The 22500-nt window shown below is 39.7% G+C and overlaps 1 protein-coding gene across 1 annotated transcript in view; it reads right to left on the bottom strand.

Moving 5' to 3' along the window:
- The window catches only part of DCHS2 (dachsous cadherin-related 2), a 323756-nt gene that overhangs the window by 172768 nt on the left and 128488 nt on the right, over positions 1-22500 (bottom strand). The window contains exon 3 of the mRNA XM_010840797.1: positions 21619-21810. Within this exon, the coding sequence (XP_010839099.1) occupies positions 21619-21810 (192 nt within the window). The remainder of the gene's footprint in view (positions 1-21618; positions 21811-22500) is intronic.

Below are 22500 nucleotides of genomic sequence, written 5' to 3'. Positions count from 1 at the left end.
ATGGATGTGAGAGTTGGACTGTGAAGAAGGCTGAGTGCTGAAGAATTGATGCTTTTGAACTGTGGTGTTGGAGAAGCTCTTGAGAGTCCCTTGGACTGCAAGGAGATCCAAGCAGTCCATTCTGAAGGACATCAGCCCTGGGATTTCTTTGGAAGAAATGATGCTAAAGTTGAAACTCCAGTACTTTGGCCACCTCATGCGAAGAGTTGACTCATTGGAAAAGACTCTGATGCTGGGAGGGATTGGGGGCAGGAGGAGAAGGGGACGACAGAGGATGAGATGGCTGGATGGCATCACTGACTCGATGGATGTGAGTCTGAGTGATCTCTGGGAGTTGATGATGGACAGGGAGGCCTGGCGTGCTGCGATTCATGGGGTCACAGAGAGTCGGACATACTGAGCAACTGAACTCAACTGAATCAAGTTCAGGAGGTGCAAAGAGTCTCATACAGGATAAACCCAAGGAGAAACATGCCAAGACATATACTAATCAAACTAACAAAGATTAAACACAAAGAAAAAATATTAAAAGAAGCAAGGGACAAGCAACAAGTAACATACAAGGGAAACCCTATAAGATTAACAGTTGATCTTTCAGCAGAAACTCTGCAGGCCAGAAGGGAAAAGTAGGATATATTTAAAGTACTGAAAGGGAAAAATCTAAAACCAAGATTACTCTACTGGGAAAGGATCTTATTCAAAATTGAGAAATTTTGAATTTCTCAATGGAGAAATGGAGAAAACAAAATGGAGAAAACAAAAGCTTATCAGACAAGCAAAAGTTAAGAGAATTCAGTACCACCAAACCAGCTTTACAACAAATGTCAAAGGGACTTATAAGTCTAGAAATAGAAGAAAAAGATCTACAAAATCAAACCTCAAACAATTAAGAAAATGGCAATAGGAACATATATATCAATAGTTATTTTAAATGTAAACTGATTAAATGCTTCAACCAAAAGACAGACTGGCTGAATGGATACAAAAACAAGACCCATATATATGCTGTCTACAAGAAACCCACTTCAGACATAAAGACACATATAGACTGAAAGTGAGAGGATGGAAAAATATATTCCATGCAAACGGGAAGCAAAAGAAAGCTTGAGTAGCAATCCTCATATCAACCAAAATAGACCTTAAAATAAAGAATATCACAAGAGATAAATAAGGACACCACATAATGATCAATGGATGAATCCAAGAGGAAGACATAAAAATTGTAAATATCTATGCAGCCAACATAGGAGCACCTCAATACATAAGACAAACACTGACAGACACAACGGGAGAAACTGACAATAACACAGTAATAGTAGGAGACTTTAACACCCCATTCACATCAGTGGACAGATCATTAAAACAGAAAATCAATAAGGAAACAGAAGTCTTAAATGATACGTTAGATGAGATGGTCTTCATTGATGTCTTCAGGACAGTCATCCAAACACTAAATAATACACCTTCTTCTCAAGTGAACACAGAACATTCTCCAGGATAGACCACATCTTGGGTCACCAATCAAACCTCAGTAAATTTAAGAAAATCAAAATTGTATTAAGCATCTTTTCCGACCACAATGCTATGAGACTAGATATCAATTACAAGAAAAAAAAAAAAACACACAAACACATGGAGATTAAACAAAAGGTTTCTCAATAACCAATAGGTTACTAAAGAAATCAAAAGTGAAATAAAAAAATTCCTGGAAACAAATAACAATGAAAACACGACAACTCAAATCCTATGGGATGCAGCAAAAGCAGTTCTAAGAGGGAAGTTTATAGCAATACAATCCTACCTCAAGAAACAAGAAAAACATTGAATAAACAACCCAACTTTACACCTAAAACAACTGGGAAAAGGAGAACAAAAAAACCCAAAAATTAGTAGAAGGAAATAAATCATGAAGATCGGAGCAGAAACAAATGAAAAAAAAAGAGAGAGAAACAATAGTAAAGATTAATAAAACTAAAAGCTGTTTCTTTGAGAAGATAAACAAAATCAACAAACACTTAGCTACACTCATCAGAGAAGGCAATGGCACCCCACTCCGGTACTCTTGCCTGGAAAATCCCATGGACGGAGGAGCCTGGAAGGCTAGGAGTCGCTAGGAGTCGGACGTGACTCAGCGACTTCACTTTCGCTTTTCACTTTCCTGCATTGGAGAAGGAAATGGCAACCCACTCCAGTGTTCTTGCCTGGAGAATCCCAGGGACGGGGGAGCCTGGTGGGCTGCCGTCTATGGGGTCGCACAGAGTCAGACACGACTGAAGTGACTTAGTAGCAGCAGCAGAAGCTACACTCATCAAGAAAAAAAGAGAGAAGAATCAAATCAACAAAATTAGAAATGAAAAAGGAGAGGTTACAAAAGACAATGCAGAAATACAAAGGATTATAAGAGACTAGTCTGAACAACTATATGGCAATAAAATGGATAACCTGGAAAAAATGGACAGATTCTTAGAAAAATTCAATCTTCCAAAACTGAACCAGGAAGAAATAGAAATTATGAACAACCCAATTACAAGCACTGAAATGGAAGCTGTGATCAAAAATCTCCCAAAAAACAAAAGCCCAGGACTAGATGGCTTCACAGGAGAATTCTATCAAACATTTAGAGAATAGTTAATGCCTCTCCTTCTAAAACTCTTTCAAAACACTGCAGACAAAGAAACACTTCCAAACTCATTCTATGAGGCCACCATCACCCTGATACCAAAACCAGACAAAGACAACACAAAAAAAGAAAACTACAGGCCAATATCACTGACGAACACAGATGCAAAAATCTTCAGCAAAATTTTAGGAAACAGAATTCAGCAACATATCAAAAAGCCCATATACCATGATCAAGTTGGGTTTGTTCCAAGGATGCAAGGATTCTTCAGTATACAAATATCAATCAGTGTGATACACCAGATTAACAATCTCAATAGATGCAGAAAAATCCTTTGACAAAATTCAGCACCCTTTTATTATTAAAACTCTTCAAAAAATGGGTATAGAAGGAACCTACCTTCACATAGTAAAGGCCATATGTGATAAGCCTACAGCACACATTATTCTCAATGGTGAAAAACTGAAAGCATTCCCCCCAAGATCAGGAACAAGACAAGGGTGTCCACTTTCCACCACTATTATTCAACATAATTTTGGAAGTCCTAGCTATAGCAATTAGAGAATAAAAAGAAATAAAAGGAATCCAGATTGGAAAAGAAGAAGCAAAGCTTTCAATGTTTGTAGATGACATGATACTGTACATAGAAAACCCTAAAGATACTATTAGAAAATTACTAGAGCTAATCAGTGAATTTACCAAAGTTTCAGGATATAAAAACAATATACAGAAATCACTTGCATTTCTATATATTAACAATGAAAAATCAGAAAGAGAAATTAAGGAATCAGTCCCATTCACCATTGCAATACAAAGAATAAAATATCTAGGAATAAACTTACCTAAGGAGACAAAAGGGTCTTCCCAGTAGTTCAAATGGTAAAGAATCTGCCTGAAACGCAGGAGACCTGGGTTATATCCCTGGGTCAGGAAAATCCTCTGGAGAAGGGAATGGCACTCTACTCCAGTATTCTTTCCTGCAGAATCCCATGGACAGAGGTGCCTGGCAGGCTACAGTCTGTGGGATCGCAAAGAGTTGGATACAACTGAGCGACTAACACTACTACTACTAAGGAAAAAAAAGACCACAGAAAATTATAAGATTGATCAAAGAAATCAAAGATGACATAAACAGATGGAGAGATAGTCTGTGTTCCTGGGTAGGAAGAACCAATATTGTGAAAATGACTATACTATCAAATGCAATCTATTACCAATGGCATTTTTCACAGAACTAGAACAAAAAATTTCACAATTCATATGGAAACACAAAAGACCCCAAATAGCCAAAGCAGTCTTGAGAAAGAAGAATGGAGCTGGAGGAATCAACCTTCCTGACTTCAGATTATACTACAAAGCTACATTCATCAAGCCAGTATGGTACTGGCACAAAAACAGAAATATAGACCAATGGAACAAGATAGAAAGCCCAGAAATAAACCCATGCACCTATGGGAAAATTATTTTTGACAATGGAGGCAAGAATATACAATGGGACAAAGACAGCCTCTTCAATAAATGGTGCTGGGAAAATTGGACAGCTACATGTAAAAGAATAAAATTAGAACACTTCCTATCATCATACACAAAGATAAACTCAAAATGGATTAAACACCTAAATTTAAGACCAGAAACTATCAAGCTCTTTTAGGAAAACATAGGCAGAACACTCAATGATATAAATCAAAGCAAGATTCTCTACTCACCTCCTTGAGTAATGGAAATAAAAACAAAAATAAACAAGTGGGACTTGATCAAACTTAAAAGCTTACAGCAAAGGAAACTATAAGCAAGGTGAAAAGAAAACCCTCAGAATGGGAGAAAATAATAGCAATGGAAACAACTGACAAAGGATTAATTTCCAAAATATATAAGCAGCTCATGCAACTCAATACCAGAAAAACAAACAACCCAATCCAAAGGTGGGAAAAAGACCTAAGCAGACATTTCTCCAAATAAGACATACAGATGGCTAACAAACGCATGAAAAGATGCTCAACATCACTCATTATTAGAGAAATGCAAATCAAAACTACAATGTGATATCACCTTACATTGATCAGAATGGCCATCATCAAAAAGTCTACAAACAATAAATGCTGGAGAGGGTGTGGAGTAAAAGAAACACTTTTGCACTGTTGGTGAGAATGTAAATTGATACAGTCACTATGGAAGACAGTATGGAGATTCCTTTAAAAACTAGGAATAAAACCACCATCAGTTCAGTTCAGTTGCTCAGTTGTGTCCGACTCTTTGCGACCCCATGAATCGCAGCACACCAGGCCTCCCTGTCCATCATCAGAATTTCCCACCTAGGCATATACCCTGAGGAAACAGACACACGTATCCCATTGTTCATTGTGGCACTATTTACAATAGCTCTTAGAACATGGAAGAAACCTAGACGTCCATCGACAGATGAATGGATAAAGAAGTTGTGGTACATATACACAATGGAATTAGCCATAAAAAGGAACTCATTTGAAGCAGTTCTAATGAGGTGGATGAACCTCAAGTCTATTATACACAGCGAAGTAAATTAGAAAAAGAAAGATAAATATCATATATTAACACATATATATGGAATCTAGAAAAATGATACTGAAGAATTTATTTGCAGGGCAGCAATGGAGAAACAGGCATAGAGAATAGACTTGTGGATATGGGGAGAGGGGAGGAGAGGGTGAGATGTATAGAGAGAGTAACATGGAAACTTACATTGCCATAAGTAGAATCAATAGCCAATGGGAAATTGCTGTATGTCTCAGGAAACTCAAACAGGGGCTCTGTATCGATCTAGACGGGTGGGATGGGGAGGGAGATGGGAGGGAGGTTCAAAAGGGAGGGATGTATGTATACCTATGGTTGATTCATGTTGAGGTTTGACAGAAAACAAAATTCTGTAAAGCAATCATCCTTCAATTAAAAAATAAATAAATTTTTAAAAATGGCCTCATTTGAGTTTGAGTCAGGTTTCTCATCAAATGAGCTTTTAAACGTTTCCATCTTGAGAGCTTTCAGATCTGCAGACAAAAGACTGGGGATCCTTGTTACTCAGATGCAGATGCACTGTGAGCACTGAATGGAGGGAAGCCTCGGGACCCTTGAGACAGGTCCTCACAAACAAAAAGGCTCTTTCGACCCAGTGGGCGTGCAGTCCTGAGACTCGAGAAGCCCTTTTTAATTGGGAGATATGGTCCCTGAGACATCTGGGCAGTGAGGAGGACTCACTATGGTCCCTCCCAAAGGGGTTCAAGGGCAGTCTCTTTTCAGATTCCAAATCAGAATCCAGTCATCACGGCCAGTCCAATCACTTTCTTGCTCTCCTTCAACACCTTTTCCATCAAAGTCTGTCTCTCGCTCTTGTCTGTGGAGCATTCCCAGCTACTTCTGGTTGAATGCTTCCTCATTTGAATCGAGTTTTGTTCAAATAAATTCTTAAAAGTTAAAAGAAAAGGATAAAAAACAGATATTTCAAGTTAAAATAACATCCTATAAAATATAACAACATTTTTAAAGAGTCTCTGTCACATTTTAGGATGCATGTCTTGGAGGGAGAGGGAGAAAATGGGAAAAATCTAACGAAAAGCCTTGATGGACAGATTCATGGAGCTTGATTTAAATGCTAAGGAGGATAGACTTTATTCTGCACATCTGTAGATTCAGTAAAAAATGTGGTATGCACAGCTTGAATACATATTAATAAATATGTTAATAATTTATTAATTTTATTATTTAAATAATTTATTATTTATTAAGTTTATCAATAAATTATGCATTCATTTACTGTCTGTATTATTTATGTTAAAAACAACACAAAAAGTTTATAAGGATGAAATTAAAAGTTGTCACATTTTCCTCCTAAACCCCCACTTGGGACATTATTGCCACCATGAATGAAGGGACATGATCTAATCTAGGTTTAAGAAAAAGATACCTGAGGTGGCAATAAAAAGGTGCATCTTAAAAGTAAACAAAGAGGTTTCTTGGTCAAAAAGTTATGAAAATGGTGAATTAACCAAGTCAAATACATTATCTGACCCAGGATTTCTCACAGAACCTTCCAAAGGCATGTTTCTATGGGATGGGGTGAGTTCTAACGTGTTTTCCACTCTTATTTACCACAGAACTCTCATTGGAAGGAGCATCTCAGGAGGCAATAATGCCATAGAACATAGGTGGGGAAAGCTCATCTAAGCTTACTTTCTTTATCTCTTCAAGTGTTCACCTCCCAATCCTCTGAAACTAAAGTTCTATCTAGATCCTCAAGACTGCCCTGACCATGCAATCTCTGAGAGACTCTGTCCAGAACTGCCCAAATAAGCTGCTTCCAGATTCCTGGCCCTTAGAAACTGCATGACATACTAAATGTGTATTATTTAACCTGTAGTACAACTTCAATAGACAACATTTATCATGAACATATATAATAGTGAAGGGCTGAAAGTTGAGATTGAAAAAGTTGGCTTAAAGCTCAACATTCAAAAAACTAAGAATCATGGCATCTGTTCCCATCACTTCATGGGAAACAGATGGGGAAACAGTGGAAACAGTGTCAGACTTTATTTTTGGGGGCTCTAAAATCACTGCAGATGGTGACTGCACCCATGAAATTAAAAGACGCTTACTCCTTGGAAGGAAAGTTATGACCAACCTAGACAGCATATTCAAAAGCAGAGACATTACTTTGCCAACAAAGGTCTGTCTAGTCAAGGCTTGGTTTTTCTAGTGGTCATGTATGGATGTGAGAGTTGGACTGTGAAGAAGGCTGAGTGTGGAAGAATTGATGCTTTTGAACTGTGGTGTTGGAGAAGACTGTTGAGAATCCCTTGGACTGCAAGGAGATCCAACCAGTCCATTCTGAAGGAGATCAGCCCTGGGATTTCTTTGGAAGGAATGATGCTTAAGATGAAACTCCAGTACTTTGGCCACCTCATGTGAAGAGTTGAGTCATTAGAAAAGACTCTGATGGTGGGAGGGATTGGGGGCAGGAGGAGAAGGGGACAACAGAGGATGAGATGGCTGGATGGCATCACTGACTCAATGGATGTGAGTTTGAGTGAACTCCGGGAGTTGGTAATGGACAGGGGGGCTTGGCGTGCTGTGTTTGATGGGATCACAAAGAGTCGGACACAACTGAGCAACTAAACTGAACTGAACTGAAGGCAATTTACTTTCCATATTGCTAGTCTGAGACAATGTTCCCCTAAGCCTGGAGTGGTGACACAGAGTTGAAATAGCTTTATCTCAGCTAAATGTGGGAATAACTTGTTACACAGCAATAGGTAACTGATACACCCCATAAATTCTATGTATATTTAATTTTAATTTTTAACTTTGTCTATCCTTTCTCTTTCCACTGACAAATTGTGATTCACTTTGATATAATTTTGATCATTTAAGTTTGAAAATTACGATAAGAGACTCTTAACCAATCTACCTGAATCTCAATTCTCACAAGAAGGGCTCTGAAAGTTGGGAGTATTTGGGGAAAGCACCAGACTTGAAAGCATATAACACTGGGCACAGGAGGGTTGTCTGGGGCCATCAGTGGATATGAAGAATGTCTGCTGTTTCTCTGTTTTGGCTACTGTCTACTCCCCATGCTCTGTGTTTGCCTCTGGGGCTCCTGAATGGTAGGATATTAGTATTAATCTTTCATATCTCTTAGCATTTTCTGGGCTGCTCTTTCCCTTGCCAGTGCATTAGAGTCTATAGTTCATAACTCAATGAGCAAAGGTGAAGGGAACTGAAGGTCCAGTTTGTTAAGGAAAAAAAAAAACAACAGTGAGCCATGGTGTCACCAGAGCCAAGAAAAGCAGTGTTCAAAGAACAATTTCAAGTCCTTTGAGAAGCTAAACAAAATGAAAATATAGAAATAATCTGAGGATGTGTCAGAGTGTAAATCACACTCATAAAAGCAGTTTTATTAGAGGGGAGGGATGGAAAGAAGGAGCAAAGAAAGACTAAAAAGTGAGGAAACAGACAACTATTTTAAGTAACTCTACTGTGGGCTTCCAAGCTAGTGCTAGTGGTAAAGAGCTCACCTGCCAATGCAGGAGACAAAAGAGACTCAGATTCGATCCCTGAGTCAGGAAGATCCCCTGGAGAAGGAAATGGCAACCCACTTCAGTATTCTTGCCTGGAGAATCTCATGGACAGGGGAGCCTGGTAGGCTACAGAGGGTCTCACAGAGTCAGACACTACTGAAGCAACTTAGCACGCACACACTGTGAAAGATAGAAGAGGAAGAAAATGGTTTTCTCAAAAAGTACATGAAACTAAAAGAAGGCTTTTTTCCAAAGATGGAGACCATTATTATGCCTTGTATGCTTATGGGAGACATTCAGTTGAATTTGAGAAAATCATTATAGAAGTGAAATCCTTAAGACAGCTAGAACGGTTGGGAGCCTGATCAGCTGAGGGACTTGCTTTCGATGCAAACAGGGAAATCTGTACTATGCTAACAGGAAAGAGGGCACAAGATGTGAGCTGATAGCTGGCAGAAAGGTAAGGTCTCTCTCAAGCACGTAAGTTAGTTTTCTCCATGTCCAGCTGCTTAGGCAAGTACAGAAAAGGCAGAGTCAGGTTGATACAGGGCTGGGGTTTTACTTGAAAAGTTCTATGGAGCAACAGAACTAAAGGGGATTCACAGCTGAGTGACTTTAAACTAGTGATCTGAACAGGAGAAGAGTTATCTATGGGTATGGAGATGCTATATGAGTGAAGAGAAAGATTAGAATGTCTATCAGAATACTGCATGCTTGAAATCAAGGTTTCAGAGGTTGGAAACTGGAAAGTCAAGGAACTGAGAGGTTTTTGGGGTCGGATTGTTAAAAAAAAAAAATAATGGACAGTAACGTTTCCAGGAGGGAACAACAGTAGAGAGGAAAACTGAGTAAGATGTAAAAGTCCTTGGTGACAAAGAGGTTTGGAACACGACAGCAGCAACAGGCAGTGTCCGTGGTGTAGTCTGACAACGTAAACTTCAAAAAGATTTGATGTTGAAGAATGAAAGGGATAGGAATGATTTGATGCTGCTGTGGGCGATGGGAGGGCACCTGCCTCAGCACCTTAATCCTGGCTTGTGATTAGTGGAATATAGCTTCTCTGAGAGATCAGGGAGGAGTCAGTATCCTTGAGGGATGACTGTTTTGACCAGAGCAAGAAGATGAAGGCGCTGTCAGAGATCAGACCGAGAGCATAACAGAATTTGCTAAATGACGGGCCAGGAGTTCCAGAGCGTGTGGTAGAAGACTGGTCTGAGTTAAAGGGTGAACAGAGAATGAGTAGGGGACTGGTCTGAACTAAAGGGAGAACAGAACAGCGTGGAGATGAGAAGACAGATGATGGATGGCTGGGAAGCTTAAACTTCTAGAGATAAGAATGAGGTAAATTGGTATTTAAGACATTTTGAGATGAATCCTGGTACTGTATTAAACAATGGCAGGCAAGCATTTTGAGATATGATTCAGACAACTGAGCTAGAAAATGTGGGCAACTGAGCAGTGGTTTATTCCTGAAATTGGGAAGGGGTGGTGATCAATGAAATACATGACAAGAATAAACACTTGGAAAATGAGATAATACAATCTGTCAAAATTAAAATGAGCATGTCCTAAGTTTCAGTCATGCAGAATGAATGAATTCTGGAGATCTAATGCACAGCATGATGATTATAGTTAATAATACTGTATTGTGTAGTATACTTGAAATTTGCTGAGAGTTTATCTTAAGGGTTCTCACCACTCACTATGTTTGATGATGGATCTGTTAATTATCTTAATTGTGGCCATCATTTCATAATGTATACATATAATCAAAAACACCATGCTGTATACTTTAAATATATATGATTTCAATTTATTAATTGCATGTCAATACAGCTGAGGGAAAAGGGGAAAAAATGAGTATGGCCTTTTACTCAGCAAGTTTGCTTCTAGAGATTTATTTGCTTTTCACACAAAGTCTGTAGTACAACTTCAATAGTCAATATTTATCATGAATATATATAATGGTGAAGGGCTAAGTCAATTTATTTTCTGTATTGCTAGTCTGAGACAACCATCCCCTAAGCCTGGAGTGGTGAGATAGAGTTGAAATAGCTTTATCTCAGACACATATTTCAGCTACAGTATTTGAGATGTCAAAAAAACAGAGATAGAATATTAATAAACATACACACCAAAAAAAGAAACATTCATTGCTAACAGTGAATTCTAAAAGGAAACAGGAGTTAGATATAAATATGGAATAATTCAATTACTGTGAAAAATCACTTGACTTGTAGTGTAATCCAATTACTTATTTTCATTACGTAGTTTTATAGCATCCTCCTGACTTCTGTGTTTGAGGTAAATAGCCACAACTGTAGCAGGAAAAATGGCCTATTTCAGAAGTACTATGGGTAGAATAGAGGAAGTGATTGAGTTTAAAAATAGTGACAGTCATCATAGGGATAAACAGAGAAGAAGCCCAGAACATCCAGGTATAAGAAAAATTCTTCTACTGATGAATAGATATCTCTTAGCAACAACAGGCAAATGGGTTCTCAGCAATTTCTTCCAAAGAGCTTTCAGGACATATATTAGAAAGAGAAAGGATCAGAGGAAAAACTATAGATTACCAAGGTAATTCTGTAAGTTAAAGGCCTTTGGCAAGGTGCAGTTCATTGTTTTAAATAAATTCATTATTGCCCAGAATCCAACATCTTAGATTAAAATATCTCGCCTGAGTTCATTAATTTTTCAGATCCAAGCTAGATGGCTTTTATGGGACAGTCTACTAAGTCATTATCAACCTTGATATCTTCATCTTTACCAACTGTTTTGATTAATAACTTGTGCTGTGGGCAGATATTGCAGAGTGATGATGACAGATGAAGACTTCACCCTACAGATACACACAGTTCATCTCAGAAGAAACTGACAAAGATTACACTGACAGCAGAGTAAATACTTCACACCAAAGTGTGCACACACACACATACACACACACACGCTGCTTGCTCATATATATTCTGAGGCAAACGCAAGGAAAATTGGAGGCAGTTTTAGGTCCAAACAAGGTGAAATTAGGAAGCTGTTTAAAGGCTATGATTTGGGGGTGAGGGAAGACTCTTCTAAAATTTGTCTTTAAAAATATATCAGCAGGTCTGCCCCCAAGAGGACCTGCTTCCACACAGGTTAAGTGTGCAGCTCCCTCAGGGGTCCCCTGCCATTGCAGACACATGTGATGGACAAGAAGGAGAGAATGGCCACCAAGATGGAGAGGAAGGTGTCCAGGTGCTGAGGAAGGAGGAGACTCTGAGGCTCTGGTAGCCCATTTTTAGATGCTAGATGCTAGAAAGACTCATATAGTAGAAATATCATAATCCCCCACTCAGCAGTGTTGAATGTATTGTTCTCTGCTCATCCCGAGAAAGATGAAATGACCCTATTCACCACACAGATCTCTGGGTCCTGCATTTGGTAATCAAGACCTGGGAGCAAGTCAAATCATCAGGAGGTCCTTTAGGTCAAGGCAATATCAGGTGGGAGCCTGGAAGACACAGCTAACTCTTCTTGGTGGCTTCCACAACAGTACAAGAGACATCTGAGACAATGACATACATGCCTTTAACCCGGGCACGTTCACATGAGGAAGCTGTTGCCATGAGGGAACGGGGCCACGCCCAGGCCAGGCTGCCAAATGTCCATCACCCCTCAGGGGATGGTGATTGTCTGTGGAGGCTACTGGAAGACTTCAACAAGGGGTACCAACACATCCTGCATTCAAATAAAATCCAAGGAAGTCTAAGGAAAGAAGAAAAGGCAAATGGGTATAGACCTGGATTTCCCGTCAGGGAGAAGAGCTCACTCACTCCGATAGTCAGTGTTTAGACAGGTGTGTCCTGAACTATCAGCCAATGCTCCTTGGGTATTGGGGTGTCTGTGGTGAGGAAGAGAAAGAGAGCCTGATGGGTGTCTACTTTGTTGACCTGTGCTTTGATGACACTGGGATGAACCACTGGTTTGTGGGACTGCTGAAGGGATCTGGGTCAGAGAAAAAAAAAAAAGTAAAGTGAGGCAGAAAAAAAAGAAAGTGAAACCCAGGGATGTCTCTGGAGGTCCAGTGGTTAAAACTTCATCTTCCAATGCAGGGGGTATGGTGTTGATCCCTGGTCAGAGAGCTATGACGCCTCATGTCTTATAATCAAAAACCCAAAACAAAACAGAAGCAATATTGTAACAACTTTAATTTTAAAAAAGTGAAATGCAAAGGTGATAACAAGCAGGAAAGTGGGGAAGCATCATCCAGGAGCCCCGGGAGGGCTGAAAGTTGTGGATGCAGAGGATGAGATCATGATCACCACTGAAGAAGTGCCCTCTGTCCCAGGCAAAGGGAAGGAGGAAGAGAGTTCAGAAGAAGCCAGTGGCCTCTGATGGAGCCAAGTCCTCGCTTCCACATCATGCTGGCCCTGACGCATGGGCTGCTCTAGGTTTACGGGGCTTGTTTGAAGCAGGTGACCACCACTTCACCCTCAGACTTGCACTTCCTTGGTCTCCACAAGATGGAAGAATGGAAGACAGCGGAGATAGATCCAAAAACAAAGAGCATCTGAAGTAGATTTGGAAGAGAAGGGGGGATGAGATACAGGACTCCTTGGAAGAGAAGGGGGATGAGATACAGGACTCAGAAGGAAGAAGTAAAGATGAGGGAGATGATGACAACAGAGAGGAAAGTGGGGAGGAGGGTGACTCTGCCCAGGACTGAGAAATACTGAGTGAATCTTGCTGGGGAACCTGGGACTTGACACAAAGGAGAAGAAAATGCTGAGAGCAGCCCACAAGCCATGACAAAAACTTTCTCTGATGATTTAAGATGCTACAACGGGTCAGAAGTTAAACTGAGTAGTGAATTCCCTCCATACCTTTGAATGTTACTTCCAAGACATTGGAGCGAGACAAGGTAGCTGCAAAGATTTAATTCTGTGTATTCTGCTACCTACCAGGGTTCTCGTCAGCCCTTTGACGTCCTTTCTGGGAAAAGTCTGCACTGGCTGCATCTTATTTTTCTGTATCCTGATGCTTTGACATCTGGGGCCTTGATTGTCCTGGAGGGGCTGCCAGTATCAGGCAAGTGTGCCTTTCCAATGTAAACAACACTCTCAACCGCCTCCTGTACTGGCTCTCTACACTCTGGGCTGATCACCCTATAATCACCTGCTCTGCTAACTCCTTCATTGGCAGACAGATTCTTTATCATAGGCTACCTGAGAAGCCCCATCACCTGCCCTAATCACCCCATAATCAACTGTCCTAATCACCCCCTAGCCAGGTACCAGGTGACTGGAGACAGCCTTTATGTCCCAGGCTACTGAAACTATTCAATCCAGCCAATCTTAAGCCTGCTTATTCTGCCTCTCCCATTCCTTCCCTCCGAAACCACAACAAAGACCCTTGCCCAAAGTTTTCCTCTTTCCTCTGCTTCCTGATTGGCCCCAGTGCCTCCCATCGTGCATACACTGTGTACACTCCCTCTCATGATGTGGCATGCCCCTCCTCTTGGGATCTGTGAGTATAATAAACTCTTTTCAATGGCGGCCATCTCCTTACTCATATATGAAGAATAATAAAATCTATATTAAGCCAGGAAGGGTGCAGACCAGGTGCCATCTATAACAGAGCTGGGCTTAGGATGTCACCTCAACAAGAGGATGAAGTCCCAACAGGAAGGATGTTTCTATCCCAACAAAACAAGAGTGTGTTGTACTGTGTTGGGAGGGTTTTCCATCTATAAAACAAAGAGTTTTTATAGAGGAATATATACATACAACATTGTACAGAATACTCACATACACCATTGTCTATAACAAAATCCCATAGAGGGATGGCTTATAAACAATAGAACTTTATTTCTTGCAGTTCTGAAGGCTAGAAGTCTGTGATTAGGGTGCCAACATGGCTGGTTTCTGGTGAAGCCCAAGACTTCTTGCTGTGTCCTCAGACAGCAGAGACGCTGAGGAGCTCTCTCGGGCTTCTTTCACAAGGGCATTAATTCCATTCATGAGGGCTCCACCTCCATGACCTAATTACCTCCCAAAGGCTCCATCTCTTAATATCACCTTGGGTTTTAGGATTTCAAAATAAGAATTTGAGGGGAACACAAACATATAGACCGTAGATATCTTGAACTTGAAGAATGTCTCTTCTTTGATTTTTAAAAACTAGCAAAAGCTTCTATATGGTTTTACACACTTTCTTAGTTATCCTGAAAATCAAATACCTTTTATAACTGGAGAAAGGAAGCGTCTCTTTTGTTCAGTCTGGGAAAGCTCTATGGAGGGATGGTGTGGTTAAAGAGGAACTTGAATGTTGCAATAGAGATTGGTGAGCTGAGAGGGAAAGAAAGCATTCTTCATAGAGTAAGTGTGTAGAGTAGGGTTCAATATGGAAGCAGAAAGAAATAGGCAAGGAGGTTTAAATTAAAATCTAGATTGATTTTTTTTTATTCTACTGCCAATGTTCCTAATTGATGCACTCCTTTTTTTGGCAGTAAAAAATTTCTGGCATCAAGTGATCCTACTTCTATTTAGATAACCAACTAATTAGAAACAGATGTCAACTACTGCAGCATTGGATTTAAATTGGTTATTTAGTCCTAGGATGCCTTTTACAACTGTCACAAAGTCTATTAATAATATATTTCTGAAGGCTTGGGTAAATATTTCTATATGCATATACTGAGGCGTAAATAATCACATAGACTTAATCTAAACTCCTCTGTCTACTATTGTTTTTGTTTTCCACTGCTTTTCTAACATAGAAGCAAAACATTCCTGAAACCACATATACAGGGGTTGGTAAATTCTAAACACATAGACCATGGTACTTTTATTGAGTTAAATCACTTTCCTTCAAGTTAGTTTCTACATGAACATTGTTGCTCATTGTTCAGTCACTAACTCGTGTCGGACTCTTTGAGACCCCATGGACTGCAGCACATCAGGCCTCCCTGTCCCTCACTATCTCCTGGAGTTTGCCCAAGTTCATGTCCATTGAACCAGTGATGCTATCTAACCATCTCATCTTCTGCTGCCCCCTTATCCTATCGCTTTCAATCTTTCCCAGCATCAGGTCTTTTCCAATGAGTCAGCTCTTCACAGCGGGTGGCCAAAGTATTGGAGCGTCAGCTTCAGCATCAGTCCTTCCAATGAACACTCAGGGTTAGTTTCCTTTAGGCTTGACTAGTTCTCCTTGCATTCCAAGGGACTCTGAAGAGTCTTCTCTAGCACCACAATTCAAAAGCATCAATTCTTTGGCACACAGCCTTCTCTATGGTCTAACACTCACATTCATACATGACTACTGGGCAAATCATAGTTTTGACTATATGACTTTGTCAGCAAAGTGATGTCTCTGCTTTTTAGTATGCTGTCTGGGTTTATCATAGCTTTCTTTCCAAGGAGTAAGTGTCTTCTAATTTCATGGCTGCAGTCACCATACGTGGTGACTTTGGAGCTAAAAAAACAAACCTGCCACTGTTGACACTTTTTCCCCATCTATTTGACATGATGCGATGGGACTGGATGCCTTCATCTTAGTTTTTTTAATGTTGAGTTTTAACCCAGATTTTTCACTCTCCTCTTTCACCCTATCAAGAGGCACTTTTCACTTTCTGCCTCTAGAGTGGTATAATGTGCATATCTGGGGTTGTTGACATTTCTCACGGCAATCTTGATTCCAGCTTGTGATTCATAAAGCCCAGCATTTCACATAATAGAACTTAAATAAGCAGGGTGACAATAGATAGCCTTGCTATACTCCTTTGCCAATTCTGAACCACTCAGTTATTCCATGCCCAGTTCACTTTGCTTCGTGACCTGCATACAGGATTCTCAGGACACAGGTAAAATGGTGTTGGAGAAGACTCTTGAGAGTCCCCTGGACTGGAAGGAGATCAAACCAGTTAATCCTAAAGGAAATCAGTCCTGAATATTCATTGGAAGGACAGATGGTGAAGCTGAAACTCCAATACTTTGGCCACCTGATTCGAAGAACTGACTCATTGGAAAAGACCCTGATGCTGGGAAAGACTGAAGACAGGAGGAGAAGGGGATGCCAGAGATGAGATGGTTGGATGGCATCACTGACTCAATGGACATGAGTTTGAGTAAACTCCATGAGTTGGTGCTGGACAGGGAAGCCTGGCATGCTGCAGTCCATGGGGTTGCAAAGAGTCGGACATGACTGAGTGACTGAACTGAGGTAAGATGGTCTGGTATTCCCATTTCGTTAAGAATTTTCCAATTTGTTGTGATACACACAGTCAAAAGATTTAGCATCATCAATGAGGCAGAAGTAGATGTTTTTCTAGAACTCCCTTGCTTACCCTATGATCCAGCCAATGTTGGCAATTTGATCCATGGCTCCTCTGCCTTTTCTAAACCTAGTTCATGGTTCATGCGCTGCTGAAGCCTAGCTTGAAGGATTTTAGCATAACTTACTAGCACGTGAAATGAGCACAGCTGCACAGTAGTTTGAACATTCTTTGGCACTGCCCTTTTTTGAGGTTGGAATGAAAACTGACCTTTTCCAGACCTGTGGCCCAGCTGAGTTTTTCAAATTTGCTGACACATCACTTTAACAGCATCATCTTTCAGGATTTTAAGTAATCCAGCCAGAATTCCATCATCTCCACTAGCTTTGTTCATAATAATGGTTCTTAAGTCCCACTTGGCTTCACACTCTAAGATGTCTGGCTCTACATAAGTGACCACGTTATCGTCATGATCCAGTTCATAAAGACTTTTTTTTTGTACAGTTCTTCTATGTATTCCTACTACTTCTTCTTAATCTCTTCTGCTTCTATTTGGTCCTTGCCATTTCTGTCCTTTATTGTGCCCATCCTTGTATGAAATTTTGCCTTGATATCTCCAAATTTCTTGAAGAGATTTCTAGTCTTTCCCAATCTATTCTTTTCCTCTATTTCTTTGCATTGTTCAGTTAAGAAGGCCTTCTAATCTCTCCTTGCTGTTCTCTGTAACCCTGCATTCAGTTGGGTATATCTTTCCCTTCATCCTTGCCTTTGGCTTTTCTTCTTTTCTCAGGAATTCATAAAGACTTCTCAGACAACAACTTTGCCTTCTTGCATTACTTTTTTTGGGGGGTGGGGTGGGGTGGTTTTGCTCACTGCCTCCTGTACAATGTTATGAACCTCCATCCATAGTTTTTCAGGCACTCTGTCTACCAGATGTAATACCTTGAATCTATTCATCACCTGTACTGTATAATAATAAGGGGTTTGATTTAGGTCATACCTGAATAGCCTAGTGGTTTTCCCTACTTTCTTCAATTTAAGCCTGAATTTTGCAATAAGGGGCTCATGATCTGGATCACAGTCAGCACTAGCTATTATTTTTGCTGACTGTATAGAGCTTCTCCATCTTGGGCTGCAAAGAATGTAATCAGTTTGATATCAGTATTGACCATATAATGATGTCTATGTGTAGAGTCATCTTTTGTGTTGTTGAAAGGGGGCGTTTGCTCTGACCAGGGGACTCTCTTGACAAAACTCTGTTAGCCTTGACCCTGCTTCATTTTGTACTCCATGGCCAAACTTGCCTGTTACTTCAGGTATCTCTTGACTTCCTACTTTTGCATTCAATCCCCTATGATGAAAATACTTGTAATAAATTTAGACTCATTTGTTCCATCAATTCATGTCTTAGGTAGGTAGCTTCTCCCAGTAATTTAAAAAATTAGACCAGAAAGGTATTAGCAGTACTGATCTACATAAGTGGGTATAAAGCAGATAAAAAAAATTTAGGAAAAGTCTCTAAAACAGACTATGTAAAGGGAATGCATAGAATAATGCATATAGAAGGCTATCTTTGTTGCACTGTAATGGAAAATTGAACAAGTTATACTAAAATGTACTTTAAAATGTAGAATGATCAGGGACAACCAAAGCAATCTTGAAAATGGACAAAGCTAAAAAAATACATGATATCATGACATATTATAAAGCTAAATAACCAAGAGAATATATAGCTAGTACAAAGGGAGACAATTAAAAAAAAATAGTGTGTCCAGAAGTAGACACACATATATAATCACATGATTTATGACAGAGGTGACACTGCACACAGTGAGGAAAGCCTGACCATTTCAGCAAATGGTGCTGGGTCAACCGAGTATCCACACTGGGAAAACATGAAACTTCCTCCCACGAGACTGAAATAATAAGTACAAAAGTTAAAACAATTAAATCTTTGAAAGAAAATATCTTAATGTCCTATGCACTGTGCTAAGTCACTTCAGTCGTGTCCAACCCTTTGTGACCCTATGGACCATGGCCGGCCAGTCTCCTCTGTCAAAGGTATTCTCCAGGCAAGGATACTGGAGTGGGTAGCCGTTTCCTCCTCCAGGGGATCTTCCTGACCCAGGGATCTAACTCGAGTATCTGGCATTGCAGGCAGATTTTTTACAGTTTGAGCCACTAGGGAAGCCCTTAATGTCCCTAATATAAGCAAATACTCCTTAAAGGGGCAGAAAAAAGTACTGGCTGTAAAGGGAAACAAATGGATAAGCTGAGTTACATTGGAATTAAGAATTATTATTCCTCAAAAAACTCTATTAAGGAAAAAAAGAGGCAAGTCACAGAATTGTAGAAAATGGATGCATTAATGTATCTAACAAAGGGTTTGCATGCCAGAAATTTAAAGAATTCATACAAATCAATAACAAAGAAGTCAATAGTATAAGAGAAAATGGGTAAAGAATTAGACACTTCACAAAACCAGTTATAGAAATAGCCAACAAATATATGAAAAATAAATAAATAAAAATTTTCATTTATAATTTTATAAATGAAAATTAAATATATTAATTCATTAGTTATCAAGGAAATGCACACCCCAATGTGACTACCACCACGCAGGTACAGAACTGCTATCACTAACATGACACTAAATATAAAACATTGGGGAGGATATGGAACAAATGAAATTCGTGGGAGTATAAATTGATAAAACTATTTTAAAAAGTTACTTGATTTTCTGATGATGTAGTAACTCCATGTTAAATATATGGCCAATACAAATGCTTACTTTTGTTCAATAAATTACATGTATAACAGTGAATAGAAATCCCACCTGCCAAAGCCTAAAATGGATTCCATCAATTACAAAACAGATAAAAACTATTGTAAATTCACATAAAATAATACTATAAACCAATGAGAATGAATGAACTACTGCTACATACAATCGCATGAGTGATGTTCACATATCCTGCAAAATAAACAATAAAAACACATACTGTATGAAATCATTCACTGAAAGCTTAAAAACAGGTAATGTTTGGTGGTAGAAATCAATAGAGATTATCTTTAAAAGGCAGGAGGGATGGTCACAGTAAGGGGCCAAGAGAGGGGCTTCTACGCATATGCTTTCATTTTGCAAAAAATCCATTGAACTGTAAAGTTAATGATCTGTGCAATCTTCTGTATGTACTTTATATGTTAGTTTAAAAGTTCACCCGAAAAAGACATAAGAGCCAAATCAAAGGTGCCCCTATAGATCTTAGGGTTTCCGTCGTGGCTCAGACAATGGTCAAGGGAATGGCTACCCACTCCAGTCTTCTGGCCTAGAGAATCATGGACTGTATAGTCCGTGGGATCACAGTGAGTCGGACACGACTGAGCGACTTTCACTTTCACTTTAGAAAGGAACAAGTCAGCAATGTATGTACTGTGCTGTGCTTCAGTCACTCAGTCTTGTCCAACTGTTTGTGATCCTGTGGACTGTAGCCCACCAGGTACCTCTATCCACAGGGATTTTCCAGGCAAGAATACCAGAGTAGGTTGTCATGACTTCCTCCAGAAGATATTCCTCCTGGGTCTTCCCAACCCAGGGATCGAAATCAGGTCTCCTGCCTTGCAGGCAGATTCTTTACTGTCTGAGTCACCAGAGAAGCCCAATAATATTGGAGTGGGTAGTCTATCCCTTCTTCTGGGCTGGCTTCTACCCAACCCAGAAATCGAACTGGACCCTCCTGCATTGCTGGTGGATTCTTTACCAAAACAATGAATGAAACACATCAAACATACAAAAAAAAAAAAACAAAAACAAGAATTTATAATCAAAGTAAGAAAAAAATCATCAGTAATGTTTGAAGATAGTAAATGCATTGACTCATTTAAAAAACTGGTAAAATAAAGTGAAATAAGCATTATCCTGCCTTTCTTGAAGAATTATACTTCAAGCCAATCAAATAGTTGATGAGAGAACATTCTTTTTAACTGAAGAATTTCAGATAATAAATGCAAAAAATAACAGAATTCAAAACTCGCCCCACTGAAACCCCTAGTGAAATAATGGCATGTGCCTGCTGATGCAATAAGAAGCACAGAGCACCACCTGAATAAAGCCAAAGTTCATCAGTCTCTAGCTCAAAATACCATTTTATAGAAACTGTGATAAAAGAAAAAATTAAATGAATCTCAATGATGCAATCAACCTTATTTAGAATATGGAAATTTTATAGGCCAATTGATGAGATTTTTTCCAAAAATAACTACTGTAGGAGAAAAGGTAGGGGGGCCTAGGTGGAGGGCTGACTGTTACACGTTGAAATTTAAGAAAGATAGCAATCAAATTCATTCGTGGACTAATTTGGATCTTGATTAAAACATGCCAACTATTAAAAGTTTGTAATCTTTTTTTGTAATCCAGTAAATTTAAAGTGGAATATACATTAGATAAAGAATTACTGCGAATGTCCTGTAGTGTAGTTGTGTATTTAAAAGTCATTATTCATTAGAGCTATTACTGAATTATTTACAAATGAAATAATATGTCTGGTGTCTGCTTCCAAACACTCCAGCAAAGGGAAGAGGTAGTGATTTATAAAACAAGATTGGCCAGTTGTTGATTGTTAATCCTTGGTACTCTCAAATGCACACACAGTGGTTCACTTTTGAGTGTGTGTAAAATTTCACAGATAAAGACTTACCCCATCCTTAGCTTTCACCAAGAGATCATAGGTGGCTGGATCTCTTTCCCTGTCAGTGTCTTGAGAAACACAGATGCGCCCATCATGTGGGTCTATCTGGAATGCTTGAGGTGCTTCGTAGCTTTGGAATCCAGCATAAAGAAAATACTCAACAAAGCCATAGAGTCCTGCATCTGCATCGGAGGCTTTTACCTAGGAGACAGAAGGTTGATCAGTGAGGAAAGAGGAATGTCAGCATGACCTTTCAATGGACTACAAATCACCATCCTAATGTGCACAACCAAGTGGTCCAAATAGCTATTCACAAAGTGCTGTTATTGTTCAGTCACTCAGTCTTGTTCAACTCTTTGTGACCCCATGGACCACAGCATGCCAGGCTTCCCTGTGCTTCACCATTTCCTGGAGCTTGCTCAAACTCATGTCCATTGAGTTGGTGATGCCATCCAACCGTCTCGTCCTCTGTTGTCCCCTTCTCCTCCTGCCTTCAATCTTTCCCAGCATCAGGGTCTTTTCTCATGAGCCAGCTCTTCACATCAGGTGGCCAAAATGTAGGCGTGGTTTTCTCTCTCTTCCCTTACGTTCTGTGACGATACACCTTCACTCTCTCCCTCCCTTTTTAAGGTCTCCTTTTCAGTCTCCTTTGCCCATTCCTGTACTTTTATGTCCTCTCTGAAAGTTTGAGTTTCTTGGTCCATTTGCCTTCTTATTCCACTCACTATGCCTAAATGATCTCATCCAATCTCAAGGGTTTAAATCTAGATGCTCACCACCTGATAACTTGTGGATTCCCACTCATTCTCAAACACTTCAAGTGATGAGCTTAGCACTTACCTTCACCCTTTCACAGCAACAAGGACAAAGAAATCAGGCACAACCACTAGT

This window comes from Bison bison, unplaced genomic scaffold (assembly GCF_000754665.1).
Source record: "Bison bison bison isolate TAMUID 2011002044 unplaced genomic scaffold, Bison_UMD1.0 scf7180017864146, whole genome shotgun sequence".
Classification (NCBI taxonomy): Eukaryota; Metazoa; Chordata; class Mammalia; order Artiodactyla; family Bovidae; genus Bison; species Bison bison.
Note: the sequence above shows the minus strand (reverse complement) of the source record. Positions and strands in the feature narration are given on the sequence as shown.